At 34.1% G+C, this 22305-nt stretch overlaps 1 protein-coding gene across 2 annotated transcripts in view; it reads left to right on the top strand.

Annotated features, from left to right (window-relative positions):
- ASCC3 (activating signal cointegrator 1 complex subunit 3) overlaps window positions 1-22305 on the top strand; it is a 339061-nt gene that overhangs the window by 135674 nt on the left and 181082 nt on the right. For both annotated transcript variants that reach the window (XM_044924341.1, XM_044924342.1), the window contains 2 exons: window positions 5771-5947; window positions 8404-8475. In XM_044924341.1, coding sequence (XP_044780276.1) covers window positions 5771-5947; window positions 8404-8475 — 249 coding nt within the window. The remainder of the gene's footprint in view (window positions 1-5770; window positions 5948-8403; window positions 8476-22305) is intronic.

Raw genomic sequence — 22305 nt, 5'->3', positions numbered from 1 at the left:
TACTCTATAGTGTGTAGAGTTTCAAGATGTGGTTTAAGACATAAAGTTTCAAATTATCCATATTTAAAGGAAAATATTTCTCATACAGATTTATGAGTATAATAGATTATTTTTAGATTAAAAAGTTAACAGTTTTAAAATGGGGGTTTAGCAGAAAAATATCTCTAATGTTTGCAAGGTGTCATGTATTTAACATCAAAAGACATTAAAAATATACTCAATAACTTAGGTGTTAAATTATTTTAATGCTAAAAATTACTTTGATATCCTTTCAAATCACCACCAATAGTAAATAGAACTATGGCATAATTAAAATTATTCTAGGGGCTTCCCTGGTGGTCCCATGGCTAGGACTCCATGCTCCCAATGCAGGGGCCCCGTGTTCAGTCCCTGTCAGGGAGCTAGATCCTGCATGCCACAACTAAAAATCCCTATATGCTGCAACTAAAAGATCCTGCATAGCGCAATGAAGAGCAAGGTCACATGTGCCACAAGTAAGATGTAGTACACCCAAATCAGTAAATGTATTTCAGAACAGCATTCTAATGGCGTAAAGGAGTCTCATTATAATATGTAAAGGAGACTTCTTAAATAACAGGTAGGGTCATCTGTTCCCCTTACGTAGGGTTCCTTGGCTTGGGTTGGGTTTGCTTGGGAAGCTATGTGTGTATCTCATAGTGTTTTATTTAATCCTCAAATAAGCCCAGATATATAACCCAGTACAATGAGTAAGAAGATTCATTTTTGTCCTACTTACAGAATGAGTTTGGAAGGGACAGGGCCACATTTTCTCTTAGTTCCTGTAAGTGATATTTGTGTCAGGGAGTACAGGACCTTGGATTTTCCCAGCCACTGTATGCACTGTGTTGAAATATCCAAGGTGAAATCCAATGTTGGGAGCTGCTCACTTAGGTATAGTAAGTTGAAGATACTAATATGAGGCAAGCAACTTTTGACTAAGAAGGTCATAAAAAACTGAAAAAAATAATTAAAATATTTGTTCAAATAAGTATATCCCATGAATCCCCTTATTTTATTTATAATAGCAAGAACATTAAACATTCCTAGATTAAAAAAAAATAGTACTGTATAGTTTTTTGTTACAGATTGAGAATCTTTTTTTATGCATTCTTTCATAAAGGAATTTGTTTGACGTTAATTAGCTTACCAAATTCATTCCAAGTCATGTGTACTTAAATCACATCAGAGATTTTCAAACTTCTTCCCAGGTAAGAAGCCGTTTTTAAAATTAGACTTTTACATGGAAGCCTAGTAAATATATAAAAATATAGGATGAGATGGTTAGATAGCATCACCCACTCAGTGGACATGAATTTGAGCAAACTCTGGGAGATAGTGAAGGACAGGGAAGCCTGGTGTGCTGCACTCCATGGGATAGCAAAGAGTTGGACACAACTGAGCTACTGAACAACAGCAGCAAAATACAATAGAAATTTAGAAAGAAATTCTATATGATAAAAAACTATATACACACAAATATATACATATATATATTCCTATCTACATACAAACACACATATATGTGTGTATATATAGATAGATATAGACACAAACATACACATATACCTTCTACACTTTGGATTTAATAAATTGATATAAAACCCAACCATTTGAAAGACTATTCTTCTGACACTTAGAGTTCAGCAAGTGCTCATAGAAGGAAAAGAGAGAGTGACAACACTCTTATTAGAAAATAATGAAAGTTTACTTAGTACAGACAAATTTATAATTCAGAGTTCAAATTATACTCTAAAATGAAACAGATATGTAGGGACTATAATAGGTTAATTATTAAATTTTAACTGTTAGATAATATTAAATAGAATTGCTAAAAAATGGAAAAATACTAAAGTTGAAAAAGTAAAATTAAATACAAAATAGAAAAACAATAAACTAGATTTATTAACTAGAGTCCTATAAAAATATTTTTAAAGCTAGTTTTTAAAAAAGTAAAATAATCTTATAACAAACCTCATCACAAATAAGTAGAAAACCTATGAGTGAACAAAATTAGAAAAGATAAAGACATTTTATAGAATGTTTAGAAATGAAAAAAGATGAAAATGCTATAAGCTGTCATCATAACGTAATTGAATGAGAATGGGATGGTGTCCTGTGTTCATAAGCAGTAAAATGGAGAAACTTCTTGGCATGCAAGACTTCTCACAATCATTTCTACATTTCTGTTGCCTCCCTCTCTAACTGGTGCCACCAGTGTTGCCAAGTACAGTGTCTTAAACCCCTTTCTTCCTGGCCACGTTCCTAACTGCTCTTCTCTTAGAACAACAGCTGTCACCTCTGCGTGTCTTCTCTCTTCATTGTTCACACAATTTTTAGAAGGTGCTACTGTTAATGGCATACATTGCAGTGTTTTTTTGTGGTTTTTACAGACTCTAAACCCCTGCTTTCCTTGCACTGCATTAAAAGCTTAATAAATGACTGGCAAACAAATTAATCAATGTTATCAGCAGTGTTTAGCAGCAAAATTAAAATATTACACCCTAGCAGGGAACACAAGAGGATGGCAAGAGTTAACATCTACATTTTAGGAATCAATGAACCAAAATGGACTGGAATTGGCAAATTTAATTCAGATGACCATTATATCTACTACTGTGGGCAAGAATCCCTTAGAAGAAATGGAGTAGCCCTCATGGTCAACAAAGAATCTGAAATGCAGTACTTGGGTGCAGTCTCAAAAATGACACGATAATCTCTGTTCATTTCCAAGTTAAACCATTCAATATCATGGTAATCCAAGTCTGTACCGCAACCACTAAAGCCAAAGAAGCTGAAGTTGAACAAGTTTATGATGACCTACAAGACCTTCTAGAACTACTACCAAAAAAAGATGTCCTTTTCATCATAGGGGACTGGAATGCCAAAGTAGGAGGTCAAGAGATACCTGGGTTATCAGGCAAGTTTGGCCTTGGAGTACGGAATGAAGCAGGGCAAAGGCTAACAGAGTTTTGCCAAGAGAATGCTCCAGTCATAGCAAACACACTCTTCCAACAACACAAGAGATGAGTCTGCACATGGATATCATCAGATGGTTAATACCAAAATCAGATTGATTATATTCTTTGCAGCCAAAGATGGAAAAGCTCTATACAGTCAGCAAAAACGAGACCTGGGGCTGAGCGTGGATCACATCATGAACTCCTTATTGCCAAATTCAGACTTAAACTGAAGAAAGTAGGCAAAACCACTGGACCATTCAGGTATGACCTAAATCAAATCCCTTACAGTTGTACAGTGGAAGTGACAAATAGATTTAAGAGATTAAATGTGATAGAGTACCTGAAGAACTATGGACGGAGGTTCGTGACATTGTATAGGAGGCAGTGATCAATACCATCCTCAAGAAAAACAAATGCAAAAAGGCAAAATAGTTGTCTGAGGAGGCCTTAAAAATAGCTGAGAAAAGAGAAGTAAAAGGCAGAAGAGAAAAGGAAAGATATATCCACCTCAATGCAGAGTTCCAAAGAATGCCAGTAAAGGACAGAAATGGTATGGACCTAACAGAAGCAGAAGGTATTAAGACAAGGTGGCAAGAATACACAGAACTATACAAAAAACATCTTCACGACCCAGATGACCACAATGGTGTGATCACTCACCTAGAGCCAGATATCCTGGAATGTGAAGTCCAGTGGGCCTTAGGAAGTATCACTACGAACAAAGTTAATGGAGGTGATGGAATTCCAGTTGAGCTATTTCAAATCCTAAAAGGTGATGCTGTGAAAGTGCTGCACTCAATATGCCAGCAAATTTGGAAAACTCAGCAGTAGCCATAGGACTGGAAAAGGTAAGTGTTCATTCCAATCCCAAAGAAAGGCAATGCCAAAGAATGCTCAAACTACCACACAATTGCTCTCATCTCACACACTAGCAAAGTAATGCTCAAAATTCTCCAAGCCAGGCTTCAGCAATATCTGAACTGTAAACTTCCAGATATTCAAAAATTTAGAAAAGGCAGAGGAAGCAGAGGTCAAATTGCCAACATCTGCTGGATCATCGAAAAAACAAGAGAGTTCCAAAAAAACATCCACTTCTGCTTTATTGATTATACCAAAGCTTTTGACTGTGTGGATCACAATAAACTGTGGAAAATTCTTCAAGAGATGGGAATTCCAGACCACATTATCTGCCTCCTGAGAAATGTGTATGCAGGTCAAGAAGCAACAATTAGAATTAGACATGGAACAGCAGACTGGTTCCAGTTTAGGAAAGGAGTACATCAAGGCAATATATTGTCAGCCTGCTTATTTAACTTATATGCAGAGTACCTCATGCAGAATGCCAGACTGGATGAAGCACAAGCTGGAATCAAGATTGCTGGGAGAAATACCAATAACTTCAGATGTACAGATGGCACCACCCTTATAGCAGAAAGTAAAGAGGAACTAAGGAGCCTCTTGATGATAGTGAAAGAGCTGCTTAAAGCTCAACATTCAAAAAATTAGGATCATGTCATCCAGTCCCATCACTTCATGGCAAATAGATGTGGAAACAATGACAGATTTTATTTTGGGGGCCTCCAAAATCACTACAGATGGTGGCTGCAGCCATGAAATTAAAAGAGGCTTGCTTCTTGGAAAAAAAAGTTGTGACCAGCCTAGTCAGCATACTAAAAAACAGAGACATTACTTTGCTGACAAAGGTCCATATAGACGAAGTTATATGGACTACTGGTTTTTCCAGTAGTTATATATGGATGTGAGAGTTGGACCATAAAGAAAGGTGAGCACTGAAGAGTTGATGTATCTGAGCTGTGGTGTTGGAGAAGACTCCCTTGGACTGCAAGATCACACCAGTCAATCCTAAAGAAAATCAACCCTGAATATTCACTGGAAGAACAGATGTTGAAGCTGAAACTCCAATACTTTGGCCACCTGATGCAAAGAGCAGACTCATTGGAAAAGACCCTGATGCTGGGTAAAATTGAAGGCGGGAGGAGAAGGGGACAACAGAGATTGAGTTTGTTGGATGACATCATCGACTCAGTGGACCTGAGTTTAAGCAAGCTCCGGCTGTTGGTGATAGACAGGGAAGCCTGGCGTGCTGCAGTCCATGAGGTTGCAGAGTCGGATACAACTGAGAAACTGAACTGAACTGAATGAACACAAAGAATGAAGCTTAGTACGTTCTTTGAGAATGTACTTGTGAATTTTCCCCCCAAGTTTTGGCTGTTATTCCACGCAAACTCTCCCTTATACAGTATATCATTTTAAATTTAAATTTTTAAAACACTAAAAGAATCTGCCTTAATTATTTCAGACTTTTAAGTGTTTGTGTTTAAAATGAATTTGAAATTACTGAACTTGAGAATAAAGAGTATATACTTTAAATGCTTGAAATTATAAGTTAACACATGTCATTCCTAACACATGTCAATTGCCTTGTTACATTTTTAGGAGGAAAACAAAAGAAACCATTTAACTAATAGAATTTTCTGGTTCAGGAAATACACTAAAAACACATTTTTAATCATTTTTATATCATTACACATGCCAAATTTAGGCCAATTTTTTTCATATTATCTTTCAGACTATGTGTTGTTACTCTTATCTTGATATCTTTAGTGATCTTATTTTCTGCAAATATTTCATACTTGATACTACCAAAGCTTACTTTAAACTAAGTACAAATCCAGTCTTATATGTTATTTAAGATTTATACACGTTATTTATAAATTACTTAATTAAATAATTTATTTAATATCTTATATGTTATTTAACTCCTATAGGTTGAATCCACGCAGAGTATGATAAGAATTCTTGGACTCTCTGCTACCTTACCCAACTACCTCGACGTTGCTACATTTTTACATGTTAATCCCTGCATCGGACTTTTCTTCTTTGATGGCCGTTTTCGACCTGTTCCTCTTGGACAGACATTTCTAGGGATTAAAAGTGCAAATAAGGTAAATACTTCTTTTAAAAAATTATGCTTTTCTAGAAATATTTTTGTTGATGTATTGTTTAATACTTGTTTGACATTAGAGACTTCAGACCACCATTACAAATATGACAGCTTAGAAGAAAATCAAGTGCCTTTCCTCAACTATATGTAGGAGAATGTCTCCTCTCCAAAAAGCTGCTTGTAATAGTTTGCATTGCTGTTATCAGTGAATATTTTGTATTCTTAGCTAAGAATACAAGTTATATATATATTCAAGAAGTTATTTTGATAGGATTGAAGGCAGTAAATAATAAAAGACTCTAGTTAAATCAGTAATATATATTATGATATATTATTCATCTAAAATAAGTAATACCATATATACAATTGAAAAATAATTTCATGATAACAACTACTAAATGAGGTGTTCTGTTTAATTTGTTGTATAATTATCATATTAATTATATATACAATCAGAATTTCTGAAATTCTTTTGTGATGTTCCTTAAATGTTATTACCATGTACCATTTGCTTTATCAGGGTGCTTATTTTAGGCTTTTATAGAATCATGAAGGAATATTTTGCTTAAAATTTATACGTTTATTAAGTTTCATGACACTTGTTTCCCCCTATGGAACAAATAGTTTTAGGAGAAGATTCATGGGCCATATGACCTCTTTATGAAAGAAAATGAGATAGAATCATGTGTTACTGTGTCAAACTTGGTCTTTAGTGTATTATATTACTTCTTGTCTAAAAATAATTTTGTTACTAAAATCGAGCTATTTTTACCTTACAATATTAAAAATAAAATACTTAGCTTAGAAAATACTAAGAGCCAATATCACTGCAACAGTTAATATACTCTATCTGCTTATTAACTAAGATATGTTTAGAATTGTGGGGAACCATTTCAAAATGTATACACAAAGGATAGTTCATGATGTAATAATAGTTATGAAATGCATCTTTTCTTTGATTGTTTCAAGTGCTTTTCAGTATTACTTGCTGCTTTTTTTTGTTATATCTTAAAATATATTTGATTATTTAGTTTATTTTAATGTATCATTAGAACAGATGTAGAGTTGTATATAAGATTGTTCTTTCAATTTATAATTTGAATGATAGCAGATGCTTATCACAGAAAAATATAAAGTGTTTTCAGATGCTTTCAGCCATCATAGAACTTATTTTTATCATAGAAATTGTTAAATCACTTAAACCTAATTAAATTCTAAGTATTTTCACCACAGTATGTTAGCATTGTAATCATAAAAGGAATGGTGTGAGATGTTGATCTGTGGTAATTATTTAGAAGGTTCAGAAATTTGGCAAAATTTACAAAATACTTTTATCAATCTTATGTAGTATAAATAATAAACTAATTATACATATTAGTTTACTAAACGGAGAAGACAACTAAAATGCATTAGTTTTACACTCAGCTGACATATACAGTTGGTAACAATTAAGCAACTCCCCAGGGTGTCGTTTAATATATTGTAACCATTGTTAATTTGTCATTTCTTATACTAAGAAATCCTTGTAGATTTTTGAAAGTTTCTTTCAGAAGCTCATGATATGATTCAGTTGTTGTGGAAGAACATGGGAAAATAGTGTCGAATGATTGAGGATTTTGTTTGGAGGAGTTTTGGTGGTTTTTTTTTTTAATAATTAATGGAGAGTCAATTGTCTTGTGATTATTTCATCTTACTTAATCACTAAGTCATAAGAGTTCCAGAATGTTAAAATGAAAGAATCTAAATTATAGTCATTTTAGATTTATAACATTTTCATCCCATGCAAAGTCTTAATCAGTGTTAAATAGAGAGACGCAAGCTTGGTCACATGCCTCCTGCTTTATGGTAACCACCTTACCTTTTTTTGGTTGGAAGTCATTTCATCATTAATACAGAAAATGAGACCTTTTTAAAATTCATGAATTTGATACTAAATTTCCAATCAATTTGGAAAATGTTTCTGTAGAAAAATATTTACTGAACTCCATATTTATTACAGAAATAGTAAGTTTCCTTACATTTTGATATTCTGTGGTAATATTCTCTAATTTTGAGAGTTAGGAAAGCTCTGTATTTTTATGGAATGAAACAGAAGAAAAACAGCCTGAAGAATGGGCTTCTCTGGGGAAAACAGTGAAAAAAAACTTAAAATTATTTTAAAATATCTCTAATTAGAATATTGTTCTTAAAATTATTGTCTTTAAAAAACTTGGCATTCTTAATAAAGTTAGTACACTGAAAGTGTTGCATATGAGGTATTTTATTTGTAGTTTTTAATTACATTGTGTTTACTTCCTATGGGTTGTTATGTATTACGTATTGATACTGCACTTCTTGTTTCAGCATTCTGGCTAATCTGAAAATAAAAGGAGATGCATCATAATTGGTAAAGATGTTTTGTAGCTAAGCAGTTTATAATTGCTCTATTTGATATTTTTCATTTTTAAAAACTTTAAGGTGCAGCAGTTGAATAACATGGATGAAGTATGTTATGAAAGTGTTTTGAAGCAAGTAAAGGCTGGACATCAGGTACACTTTATCCTGTTTTTAGAGTGCATAATGATTAAAATTATTAATTTTATGGTCTTAAAAGTGTTCTTCAATTCTGAAATAATGATCCACAGGTTTTATTTCTTAGTAATATTTTAGTCCACTAGGTAACCATTTAAGTCATAAATTTTTCAAAGATAATACTATCATTCTGATATTGATAGATCATGCTGTTTTGTTTGCCATTTTTATTAAATAGATAAGAGGAAGAAGAATTTCATCCTTAAAATTTTAAATTATTTAAAAATACCAACCTTCTCTCACACATCAAAAATTTTAATTTATTTGCATAATGTAAGAAATTAACATGTTATATTACTGTTGTTTCATGAAGTAGTAGCAATTGAAATATATATATATAATAAATTTTCATATTGTTTGGATATTAACTGCTCTTACTTTATATTCCAAGGTTCAAGATGTTACAATAAGGATTGTTAAGAAAAATGTAGAATCATGATAATTACTTACATAAAAGCTAACCAATGCCAAATTGTATATGGTTCTTCAGGTCACTTTATATTATTATGGGATTTTTTTTCTACATTGTTGGCCTTTTATGGCATGTAAAATGAAATTCTGGTCCTTTGTTTTTAAAATATTTTAAAAGCAGTGACATCTTCTTTTTCCCCCAGACTAAATATTGTTTGGAACCTCAATATATAAAACAAAGATAAATTAGAATTGAAAATGGAATACTGCCCACTCAGCATTCTTGATGCATTTTTCCCCCTTAAAGGCACAGTTTTAAAATTCTAACCTCAAGAAAATGTCCTTAGCAGCAAAAGAGACACAGATGTATAGAACAGTCTTTTGGACTCTGTGGGAGAGGGAGAGGGTGGGATGATTTGGGAGAATGGCATCATTGAAACATGTATATTATCATATGTAAAAACAAATCACCAGTCCAGTTTCGATGCATGATACAGGATGCTCAGGGCTGGTGCACTGGGATGACCCAGAGGGATGGTATGGGAAGGGATGTGGGAGGGGGCTTCAGGATGGGGAACACATGTATACCCATGGCGGATTCATGTCAATGTATGGCAAAACCAATACAATATTGTAAAGTAAAAAAATAATAAATAAGAATAAAACAAAAACAAATAGAAAAGAGCAGAAAAAAAAATGTCCTTAGTTATAGGAATAACTTTTATGGAAAAGAAATCATGATTAAATTGTATGAGAATATTAGTAACTTATTAATATATTTCTTAATGATCAATAAATACCTGAAACTGCTAAAATTACCTTATACTTATTATCTCATTGACTTCTCTCAGCAGCCAATGAGGCAGACACTGTTATCCTAATTTCTTAGATAAGATGAGATGCTATGCTGAATGAAATAACACATTGCCTTTGTTTTTACTTGTGCACTTACAAATAAGACCATGTAAGTGTAGCATCTTGGCTAACCATGGTCTCATATCACTTTATTTGGATTTATTTTATAGTTTTGGTCCTCTTTGATCTTCATTAGAGAACTGCTTAGTGGGGTTCCATTATTTATCATGTACAAGTAAAGAACTTTAAAAAAACCAATGTTCTTTCTTTAATACAAAAATATGACCAAATGCCACCAGTTTATTCTTGGTCTGGAGACAGAAAACTTTTCTGGAAAGGGCCAGATAGTAAATATTTTAGACTTTGTGGGGCTTATGTTTCAGGTACTCACCTGTGCTGTTGTAGCATGAAAGGAGCCATGGACAATATAGGAACAACTGGGCATGGCTATGTTCCAATAAAACTATTTATAAGAACAGGAACAGATGCATTCAACGTGCAGGCTGTAGTGTACCAACCTTTGTTCTAGATTTCCTCATGAGATTTATTTGTAGCAAATGTCTGATGATCCTAAAATGCTATCTTGAGAAACTTTTGGTAGCATTTCACAGGAAATCCTAAAACACAGCGATATGGTGCATAGCCACCAGTGTTTGCACCATCTTGTAAAAGAACAGGATAAATTAAGTGTAATTAGCTAGATGTTACCACCATGGACATTTATTTCCAACTTTTATATTACAGATGATATCAACTATATTATTAGCTAAGGAATCTAGCTCTGGAGCCTATGCCATATTAGAAATATTCAGTAAATATTTCAATGTTTTCTCCATTAACTTTTTTTAATTTAGTTCATTTTTTAGAACAATTTTGGGTTCACAGCAAAACTGAGCAGGAAGTAGAAAGAGTTCTCATACACCCCCTACCCCGGTACATGCACAACCTCCTCCACCATCAACTTATCTTCCACTGGTGTGACACTTTGGTTTCAGTCTATGAGCTCATGTTGACACATCAGTATCACCTAAAGTCCATCGGTTACATTAGGGTTCACTCTCCATGTTGTACTTTCTATGGGTTTGGACAATGTATCCACCATTATAGTGTCATACAGAAAATTTCACTGCCCTGAAAGCCCTCTCTGCTCAACTGATTCATCCTTCCTTCCCCTTAACCATTGCTAACCATTCATCTTTTCATTGTCTCTGTAGTTTTGTGTGTTCCAGAATGTCATATAGTTGGAATCATATAAGATTGTAGCCTTTTGTAGTTTATAGCCTTTTCAGAATGGTTTCTTTCATATTATGTGTTTGAGGTAACTCCCTGCTTTTTCATGGCTTGATAGCTTGTTTTTTTTAGCACTTAATAATATTCCATTGTCTGGATGTACCACAATTTATGTGTACATAACAGTTTTGAACAGATTTTATGTGGACATTAGTTCTCACTTCCTTTGGGTATATACCAAGGAGTGCAATTGCAAGATCAATATTTATTAAACTACTTCAACCTTTCTCCATATAATCTTATGTTATAAAATGTCTTTTTAAAAAAATAAAATGCAGCTTTATTCCTAAATATTGGGAAATATAATGGTTATATCTTCTATTGTAGGTAGATAAAAGTCCAGGTAAATATATTTAAAGAATCCTAGGAAGATTATATCCTCTTCCTCTTCTGGCATAGTTTGTTCTCTGGCTGTTACAGGGGCTAACATATCCCTCTAGAGATCATAAAGTTCAAATGCTGGCTGGGCATGTTTCGTCAGTAGAGATTAGATCTCACTGCCAGCCCTTTCATTCTTAGTGATGCCATCCATTGCATTACTTTTCAAAACAATAACTGCCATAGGGCAGGCACTTCTAGTAGTAAATTCAGAGCAGACAAGAGTGAGATGGAGAGTGAGGTTCACAGTGCTGGTTCCTGTTTAGAAAGGACAACTAAGTTGGGAAGCCTCAGGAGAGGAGGAACCCAGGAATATAGAGAGTGCAAAACTACGGCAGAAGTTACACACATGCATTACCTCCCGTTTTTTGTGTGCATGTCACGGTGTCCACAATCACTAGCCTTTTAAGGATGCGTGACCACCAAGCTGTCTCCTTTCTGTACACTTTGATCTGGCTAAAAATGCACTGTGGGTGACTCTGTAAAGTGTGGTTGCAGTTTAAGAACCCACTGGAACGCTTCGGTATCAGTTCCTATCCAGATCTGTGCTCACATCCCTCTGCCCTAAGAAGTAGAGTTTAGGCTGCAGGTCTCACAGTTTCTGTCTCAATGACTAGTGATGATGTTTGTTTTCCATAATAGTGGGACTTTCCTCAGTTCTCTACACATACTACATATCAGTTTACTTTTTTAAATTGTAAAACTAAAATAACTGTATTAAATTTTTTTTCATAGTTCTACTATTATTTTACCATTTCAAATTATTATTATAATTTTTATTCATGACCTGCTGGTCTTTTTTAATCCATTTGCACATGTACCTTTTAATTTTCCTCATTCAAACTTAATTTTAATTATTAGTTACAGTCCATTGCTAAATTATAATTACACTGTATATACAGTTTTATATTCACTGTTTTCCTTAATGAATAGTAAATATTTTTCATTCTTTCTCCATGATCTTCTCAATGTTAATGTCTGTAAGAGACAGAAGGGAGTTTTTATTAAGTTCTAAGTTTTAGATGCTGTGTAAGTCACTTTGGACTTTTAAATCTTCATAATCTTCTAATATAAGCATTAAATCTCCTTTTGTTAAAAGAGAAAATGAGCATAAGACATGTTAAGCAGCTTCTCAAGGCCATACAGCTAGTGAAAGGTCACACCAGGATTGAAATACAGGCTTATGTTGATAAAATACACAGCATCTTCAGTACTTGACACTGTCACTTTAGCATTAAGCCAATGTCAGCTGTTCTTCTTATTATTGGTTATCCTGCCATTATTGAGTACATTAAATGTTTGAGGCTTGCTCTTATTAAAGATGTGCTAAGTTGCTTCAGTTATGTCTGACTGTGCAACCCCATGGACTGTCATCTATCAGGCTCCTATGTCCATGGGATTCTCCAGGCAAGAATACTAGAGTAGGTTGCCATGCCCTTCTCCAGGGGATCTTCCCAACCCAGGAATTGAACCTGTGTCTCTTAAGTCTCCTGACTTAAGACAGGTGGATTCTTTACCACTAATGCCACCTGGGAAGTCCCTTATTAAGGACAGGGCTGCTGTAGTGATCATCTTTATATTATTTTTTCTATTGAAACGTTTACTTAGGGTAAGTTGTCTAAAATAAGATTATGGCACAAATGGCCACATTTTGTGATCTTACCCCATGATCCTATCATGCACTCCAAATGGGTTATCACATTTTGTTGTCATAGCAGACCTACAAAGGATTTTACAAACATACACCATGTCCTTCTGAATAATTTTATCAAGTTGTATGATGTAGGTTATGATCTGATGTGTGTGTGTCATTTTGAACTTGTTTTACAATTTTAAGGTGTATAAGACCATGTGTTTTACCAGTGAAATTTTTTCTTGTCTACAATTACCTCTAAATTATGATTACAAAAACACGTGTTTTACATACCATTTTGTTCGTGCTTTGCTTTGGATGTGCTGCTACTTTCAATTAGAAAAACATGTTCTTCCCTGTGTTTTTTGCTTCATGTGTGACCCTGTGGTCTTTGGCCTCTGTAATTACGTCTTTAAAATTTTTAATATAAAATATAATTAATATACTGATAACAGAGAGTGACCAGTAAAAGAGTTTAAACAAATTTAACCTATGGGTACTCCATAAAGTAAAAATGAGGGGGGAAAAAATGACTGAATTCTACCATTCAGAGATAGTGTTGGTGTATGTCCTTCTTTTTCTTAAAATGCATTTTACTCCCTTAATTTTCTAATTTCTCTATTTTCTCTACCTAAAGATATGATAGAAAAGTAAATGGAAACAATAACATGTAAATAAACACTTAAAGATGTCAGATTTTTTTTTTTTTTCATTTTTATAACAAACTTTTTATTTTTAATAGTATGTATTTTAAAAAAAATTTGGGCCCAACTACAAAAGCATAATCTGTGTATCCCATACTTCCGTATCTCATATTTTTTTTTATTTTATTTTTAAACTTTACAATATTGTATTAGTTTTGCCAAATATCGAAATGAATCCGCCACAGGTATACCCGTGCTCCCCATCCTGAACCCTCCTCCCTCCTCCCTCCCCATACCATCCCTCTGGGTCATCCCAGTGCACCAGCCCCAAGCATCCAGTATCATGCATCGAACCTGGACTGGCAACTCGTTTCATACATGATATTTTACATGTTTCAATGCCATTCTCCCAAATCTTCCCACCCTCTCCCTCTCCAACAGAGTCCATAAGACTGTTCTATATATCAGTGTCTCTTTTGCTGTCTCGTACACAGGGTTATTGTTACCATCTTTCTAAATTCCATATATATGCGTTAGTATACTGTATTGGTGTTTTCCTTTCTGGCTTAAAGTCAGATTTTAAAAGTTTAATCACTGTTCTTTGCGGTGGTTTTTTTTTTTTTTTTTTAGGATTTGTGTTCCAGTGGAACAGGTCCCACTAAGTAAGACTGGGTTATAAGGAAATATTGTTGGTTAAGTTCCTAGTGTGATGTCATGTACATGGGGACTCTGATAAATAGGATTTTGTTTGATAAATTGCTCATCTTCATAGATCCTTAGTTTATTGGGGATACTGGGAAATATTGAATGCATCAGGACTATGGCCCATTGGTTGATATTTGCCTCTAACATTACTGGTATTACAAATGCCCAGGCCAGTACCTTCAGATGTTAAGTACTATGTTGTTGGTTGTTAAGGCAGCATCTTAGTCTTTTACATTAATGTGATCATTTCAGTAGAAAGCTCTTTTACAACACACTTTGAGAACAAACCTCTTTTTCATTTCTTTAAATTATCTATATTATGTATGTAACTTTGGGAAAGTTGCCCAAAACTAAAATCTTTTTCTGTTTTAGTCTTTTCAAAAGGATCGTTCTGTCTGTTTAAATCTTCTATTTGCAAGTTTCTCTGCCAAATACTGTTTGGCTTAGAAGTTCAGTTAGCTTGATAGGTGGCAGCTTCTGCTGATTGTCTTTGTAATATGTCCAGAACTGGGATTGAAAAGTGTGCTTACTTGGAAAAGAGGACTGTAACGCATTTTGACTTTGGAAGCTGAGGTAGATACCTATTTCAACAAGGCTAGCAATCTTTGACTGAATCCATCACACAAGAATTGCTATTGTTACCATCTTTCTAAATTCCATATATATGCGTTAGTATACTGTATTGGCGGATTCATTTTGATATTTGGCAAAACTAATACAGTTATGTAAAGTTTAAAAATAAAATAGAATTAAAAAAAAAAAAAAGAATTGCTATTGATACTTCATGGTACTCTTTGATTACTAAGGCTCATGTGGAAGTTTGTTTTCAGGGCCTTGCATTCCTTCACTGGATTATTTTTCTCTTATCTCCTTGAAGAAATGCCTTCACTAAGCTGTGGTCCTCTGCTTTTATTAGAAGGTTAACAGAAAAGTCCCCAGTGGAGTAGAGTTTAAAGTTTCATTTTTTCCCTCATAATTGAGGTTGAGTATAATGTTATCCTAGTCACTTGCTGTCTTTGTGTAAGGTTCCAAGTGATAAATTCCAACAAATGAGTTTGTATCCATCTGTCAGAAAATGAAAAATAGATAATTCAACAATCTTTTAACTTATTATCTCAAAAACTGACAGCTAAATTAACTCTTCAATTATATTATTCTGCCTAACTCTAGTGACTGAAAGGTCTAACAATATGTACTTCATTCTAAGAAATTCTTCTGTATAAATGTTTTATTTTACATATGAAAGTGCAGTAAATTGTGTGTGTGTGTGTGTGTCTGTGTGTGTACAGAGAGAGACACAAAGAGAAATAGGCAGACAGAAAGCTTTGGTCTGAAATTCAGTTATAACTAACTGCACATTAGTGCATTGTTGTTAAGCAGCCAGTATATATTTGATAAATGTACTTTTCTTTATTATTAAGGGAGCATAAGTTATTTCTTATAGGGCTGTATACCTAACAAACTATAGCTTTATTTTATTGCCTTTTAAATATAGCTTAGCAGTTAGTGTACAGTAGTAAAAAATTGTAAGTCAGTCTGTTCTAGTTCAGGAAAACATTCAGTTTTTTTTTTTTTTGCTACCACTTCTTGCCGCACCCAGAGAAGGCAATGGCACCCCACTCCAGTACTCTTGCCTGGAAAATCCCATGGATGGAGGAGCCTGGTGGACTGCAGTCCATGGGGTCGCTAGAGTCAGACACGACTGAGCAACTTGACTATCACATTTCACTTTCATGCATTGGAGAAGGAAATGGCAACCCACTCCAGTGTTCTTGCCTGGAGAATCCCAGGGACGGGGGAGCCTGGTGGGCTGTCGTCTATGGAGTCACACAGAGTCGGACACGACTGAAGTGACTTAGCAGCAGCAGCATGCCCCACTGCCTTGCCAACTAGTTAAAAAAATTCTTTCAATGACTATTCCTTAATTTTGTTTATTTGTTTGCCTTCAAGTTGTTTCATATTTTAGATTTTCTCTCTAGTTGTGCTTCCCCTAAACAATTTTATTGGAGCAACTACTTTTCAGACCATTATTAAGACTAAAAATATGTGTCCGTTTCAAAAAAAAAAAACTATAACTCTCAGGCAAATAAATACTTTTCATGCTGAGAATTAAGTTTCCTTTTATATATATAAATGAATTAATTTTGTTTCTCTCCACTTAAATTTAATTAGCAAATTTCATGTTCAAAAGCCATGCTGATGGTCTCTGATCATAATGTTGCATGGGTTTCAGTGTACCAATCATCCAAACTTGTGTGTTCATGTACTTAATAGATTTCATGTGCAACTTTGTCTTAAAAGTATTAAAAGCAGTAGGAGGCAGTTGTGTTCCACTCAAGCATGTGTGATGACAGATGGAGAAAATCTTTTCATGTTGACTTTTCAACAGCCATACTCTGCAAGACTTCAAGCTCTTCTTGGCTATTGGGAAATTAAAAGTTGGCGATTCAGCCTTTAATTTTGATCCATCTGCTCAAACTAATGAGACGTCTCATTTGTAAGCTTCTCTTTGCGTTACCAAATGCAAGTACAGCTTTATCATTCCTGTTAATAATTCCCCTCCTCCTGTGTAACTCGCAGAATGGGAAAATAATTGATGCCTTAACCCTATTGAGATTTTTTTAGTTATACAAACTTTGTTACAGTGATAGGAAAAGAAATTAGAAACTGCCTCAGAGGTTATAGCATATTTTTTAAGTTTACTTGTTCTTTTTTCACATTATCAAAATGTTAAGATCCTTACTCAATAGCTTCTTACTCAAAGTCTACCTCCAGTTTCAAGAATAAAAGGTTTTGCAGTATTAAAAAGAAAAAAATAGTTTCAACCTTGGATTAATGCTAAACATCAGCTTTTCCTTATTCACATACGTGCCTTTTTCTTCATTATTTGTAAGTTTTTCATAGATATATATGTTTCTAGTAAGAAACCACCTTAAAATTGATTAATAATTATATATTAATTTATTACTGTCTTAAGGAAATTCTTTGTTTTTTAGCATTAAATTATAGTTTATCTAAAAATAATTATGTCCAATTGAAGAAACTACTTTGCTAACTTTAATAATGGAATTTTTCCATTGACCCTTTGCCTAAAAAGTTTTCTTCCTCCATCTCTCATTCTTGGTACTAATGGTTTTGTCATATCAAATTTGTCTGCAGCATGAATTTTATAGGTAAAGTATTTCAGAGCTTCTTTCTTTTCTGCCTTCTTTGCTTCCTTCCTTCCCCAAACTTTGACATAACCCCAAAGGAATAGAAGAGAAAAATTCATATTCAAGCCCCATTGTGCTTAGTTGCTCAGCTGTGTCCAGCTCTTTGCAACCCTGTGGACTGTAGCCTGCTAGGCTCCTCTGTCCATGGGATTTCCCAGGTAAGAATGCTGGAGTGGGTTGCCATTTCCTCGTTCAGAGGATCTTCCCGACTCAGAGATTGAACCCAGATCACCTTTGTCTCCTTCATTGCAGGCAGATTCTTTACCTTCTGAGCCAATCTGAGCAAAATGTGTAAGGAGGGGACATTTTAACAATTATGAGCATAAGAATTAAGGACATTTCTCCTTCATCTTTGCTGCTAAAGATGGTAGTACTAAAGAAACATTTTAGGTGTTTTCTAAGTATAAGAAACGCTAAAGGAAGCATTCACTAAACCTCTACCTTTGGGGAAAAGAAAAACAAAAACCCTCCCTACCTATCAGAAGAAAACTCTGATGAGTCTGCTATCAAATTGAAATTTCCTTATTCTTCCTTATTTCACAGGCAAAAATTAGTTTTTGATACTGTTGAGTTCTATATTTTATGTTTTAATCAGTATTACTAGTGTTCACTTAGATATTTTTTTTTTGTCTTCTCTCTGTATGATTTCCATAGTATATCTGTGTACATTTAGTTAAAATGAAGACTAAAACAGAACATTCTTATTATCATAGAAGGAATTTCTGGTATGACATAATGAAAATGTATCAAAGAGAATTGAATTATAGTTATATTTAGAAGTCAAAATTTTAAAATTAGACAGTATAGTTCAGGGAAGTAGTTTTTTAGCACTATCAGCTGCAAGGTTGATCCTGTGATCACTGTACTGGGTACTTTGGTCATGCCTAACTTAGGAACATGGAAAATGATGTCAGCCGAGGCATTCTGCTCTTTCCCCTGCCAAAGCCAAAGGGAGTTCCAACTAAATGTTAAGTCAAAGCAAAACTTGATACATGCTTAATGAAAGTCTGTTTTGTTTTTTTAAGGTGAAACTCCCTTATGATGGTCACTCACAGCTGGGAATAAAACAATCAAAGGGATTACAAAGAGGTTATACAGTGGAAGTAGTTGCAAAATGCCAGTTTTTCTTTGTGCTTTTCTTTTCTGGCTCTTGTAATACAAACTCACCTTCCTTGTCTTTACCTTCTAACCTTTTGGGCCATCTTTTTTCATTGTTTGTAGCCTTTAGTGGATCTGTGCTTCATCTTGCTAGACTTCTGGTTGATAAATAACTCCCTTTTGGTACAGAGAAAGCAACAAGTCACCACATATTCAGGACCCCATGGGGCAGGACCTAAGCCTTATACTTAGGTCAAATGATTCCTTCTCTACCTGACTTGTTCCTAGACCCTTTTAAAATTTAGCACTCTTTCTTGTATCATTCCATCCTAGTTATTGACCTTTATGAAATAACTTATATATTTATATTCCTAACCCAGAACTCTTCCCTGAACTCTAGGTCCATATTATCCTGGCTGACCTCTCCTCCTGGATATCACAAATACAGTATTCCAAACCAAGTACATAATTTCCCCCCTCTAAACCAATGGTTATTTCTTCCATTATTCCTTGGTTCAATTCAGTGAATGGCATAACTGTAGATCGAGTTCTGTAAAACAGAAACCTAAAAGTCACCCTAGTCAACTCTGTCTCCTGTGTTCTCATTTCTAGTCCATCATTAAGACCTGTTGATTTGACCTGCCTCTTAAGTCTTCTCATTTCTTTCCATCACTTTCTTTTGCACCATCACCTCCAGCATCTAATCCAGGTACCTATCAGGTCATCCATGACACCTCTTAGCTGCTTTGCCTCTCTTAACTCTTCCTTCTATGTCCATTCTGGCCTTGCTCTAGCTGTTCTGTCCACTGGAGCTGTATCCTTTCAAGGTACAGCTCTAGAATGACACATGAGTACTTAAGGCTCCTTTCAAAGGGCCCTATATTGTTTGGCCATTACCTCTTTTCATTTTCATCACATATGTGTCTTTCCCTCATCTCCCACCTCCCATCTTCCTGGTCTTCTTTCAGGCCTTCTTTCTTTTAGAGATGCTCTTTAACTTGCCCCTGAGCTAGTGTATAACTTGTTCTCTCTGCCTCACACATTCTTCCTTATTTTCCACTTAGTTGTTCTCTACTAAATCCTTTAGATTTCATCTTTCTTAAAGAAGCCTTTTTTTTTTTACCTCTTTCACCTCCCTGTTATGAACTATATAATAACACAATGTATGTCTTCTTCCTCTTTCTTACTATAGATTTACATTTTTCCTGGCTGTTTTTGATTAATAACCACTTTTCAGTAGAAGATCGTAAGTCACATAGGAAAGGGGGCATCTCTGCTCCGGCTCATAATCATATTATTATGGCCTTACCAGTACCTAGCACACAGCTGGTGTTCACATATTGTGTGACGAATAAGTGAATGGAAGATATGGTAGTCTTTGTAAGTCTTAACTTATTCTTAAAGGATTAGGGAGCAATCAACTTCAAAGAAAATAATAATTAGATCCACAGTAAGCCGAACGCCCAGGCTGAGGAAAGAACACCTGGAGAAGTGGCATGACATCAAAGATTGCTTTGATTACTTTCTTAAGGAGTTTTTTCCTCCCTGTAGTCTATAAAGATCAATGAAAGAATGCTGGTATTCTCCTTAAAAATATTTTATTACATACATTTATTCTTAATATTATTTCATGTATTTATAGTCTTCTCTGTTAGAAGTACTAAATTATCTCATTTTCTCCTAAAATAAAATGTCCATGTGACTTAGCTGTTTTTCATGATATGGGTAACATTTGTGCCACCAGTTATTTTAAGTTAATATGTTCTTTCTTTTAAGCCCTAGAGGAGTAACTTTTGAGCCCTTTAAAAATTCTACAATTTTAAGAAAGCAAAGTTTCTGAACTATAGTTTACTAAAGGAGTACTCAATTATACTCGAGATTTTATCAGTTTCTTTGTTAGCTTTGTAATGTTTTCTTCATTTGCACAGGGAATACTTTTTGATGAGGAATATTAGAATTGCATTTTCCTTCATTGTTCTTAACATTACTTTTTTGCTAAGTCTTCAAGGACTTTTATTACTAAAATAACACATTCTTATAACAATTGAATCAACACAAATATGTGAAAAGAAAAGACTAGTGAATTACTGTTGTCTCCTCACCTCTGCTCACTTCAGTGCCCTTGCCCCTGAGTGTATTCAGTTTTCTCCTGGCGCATACAGACATATACAGGTATGTACATACCTTTAGGTGTTTGAGCTTTTTAATGTTGGTAATCAGTGGTTTCTGGAATTACAGCGCAAATTGTTCAAGCACATGGAACAGTTTGTCTCAGAATGACTTTTAGAAGTTTTCAGGATATAAACTAAATTTTCATCTATCCTTATACAGCCTATAGATCTTCAGCCAAAAGATCAAAAGAAAAAAAAATGCTGTGTATAATCTTAGAATAAAATTGGAAGTAATACAAGTGGTTTTACTTTCCTGAAACTGGTTTTATTTTTATATGTTGAATCAGTAAAATTTCGTTATAGAAGTTATCACCACCATTTCTATCCATTTTCTCATTCTGTGTCTTGTTGCCCCTCTTCATATTTAAGTAGAAAAATGTGAAGATAGTACGAGTTTTGCTTTGCCCTCTTATAGGTACTATTATGTTGCTGTTGCTAAGTTGCTTCAGTCGTGTCTGACTCTCTGTGACCCCATAGATGGCAGCCCACCAGGCTCCGCCGTCCCTGAGATTCTCCAGGCAAGAACACTGGAGTGGGTTGCCATTTTCTTCTCCAATGCATGAAAATGAAAAGTGAAAGTGAAGTCACTCAGTTATTTCCGACTCTTAGCGACCCCATGGTCTGCAGCCCACCAGGCTCCTCAGTCCATGGGATTTTCCAGGCAAGAGTACTAGAGTCAGGTGCCATTGCCTTCTCCAACTATTACCATATTATTATATAATTTTCCTGTCAGATCTGTATAACTGTAACTATCAGACTTTGCATATATGCTTTTTGCAAGTAGCCAGTGTATAAATGCATGTTTTACGTGAAAAGTAAAATTAGTTAAATTGTATATAATTTGTTACAAATTTTATTATTTGAAAGATTTGATATAGATCCACAGTTGATTTAAATGAAATATTCCAAACTTAGGAAGTGAATTTATTAGATTATTTGGTAATTTATTGATGTAATTTTTGTAATTGCAATGTTAAATTACAGTAAATGTATAATTATCAGGAAGCATTGACTATTTTGTGGTATTTACTTTTGTCAAATACTCTGTATATTTGGAATTTTCACTAATTCTATTTAAACAATAATATAAATAATTAAAATAACAGTATAAAATAAAGATAAATGTAAACTATGTTTCATGGTTTAAATTTACATTTTAAAGCATGTTTCATAGTTTACATTTATGTTTATTTTATACTGTGTTATTTTAATTACTTATATTATTGTTCAAATAACAGTAATGATATAGATTTGGGAAGAAGTAAAACAGCATTTGACTGCTTGTAATCATTTTTCTTTTATGCACCATGGAAAATTCTCCAGACAGTAATTCAGAATATTTTACATTAAATTGTTGGAAGTTAATTTGACAGATGTTTATTTCATTTTAG

Source organism: Bubalus bubalis, chromosome 10 (genome assembly GCF_019923935.1).
Source record: "Bubalus bubalis isolate 160015118507 breed Murrah chromosome 10, NDDB_SH_1, whole genome shotgun sequence".
Classification (NCBI taxonomy): Eukaryota; Metazoa; Chordata; class Mammalia; order Artiodactyla; family Bovidae; genus Bubalus; species Bubalus bubalis.
The sequence above is the reverse complement of the archived record's forward strand: the minus strand, read 5'-3'. Positions and strand labels throughout refer to the sequence as shown.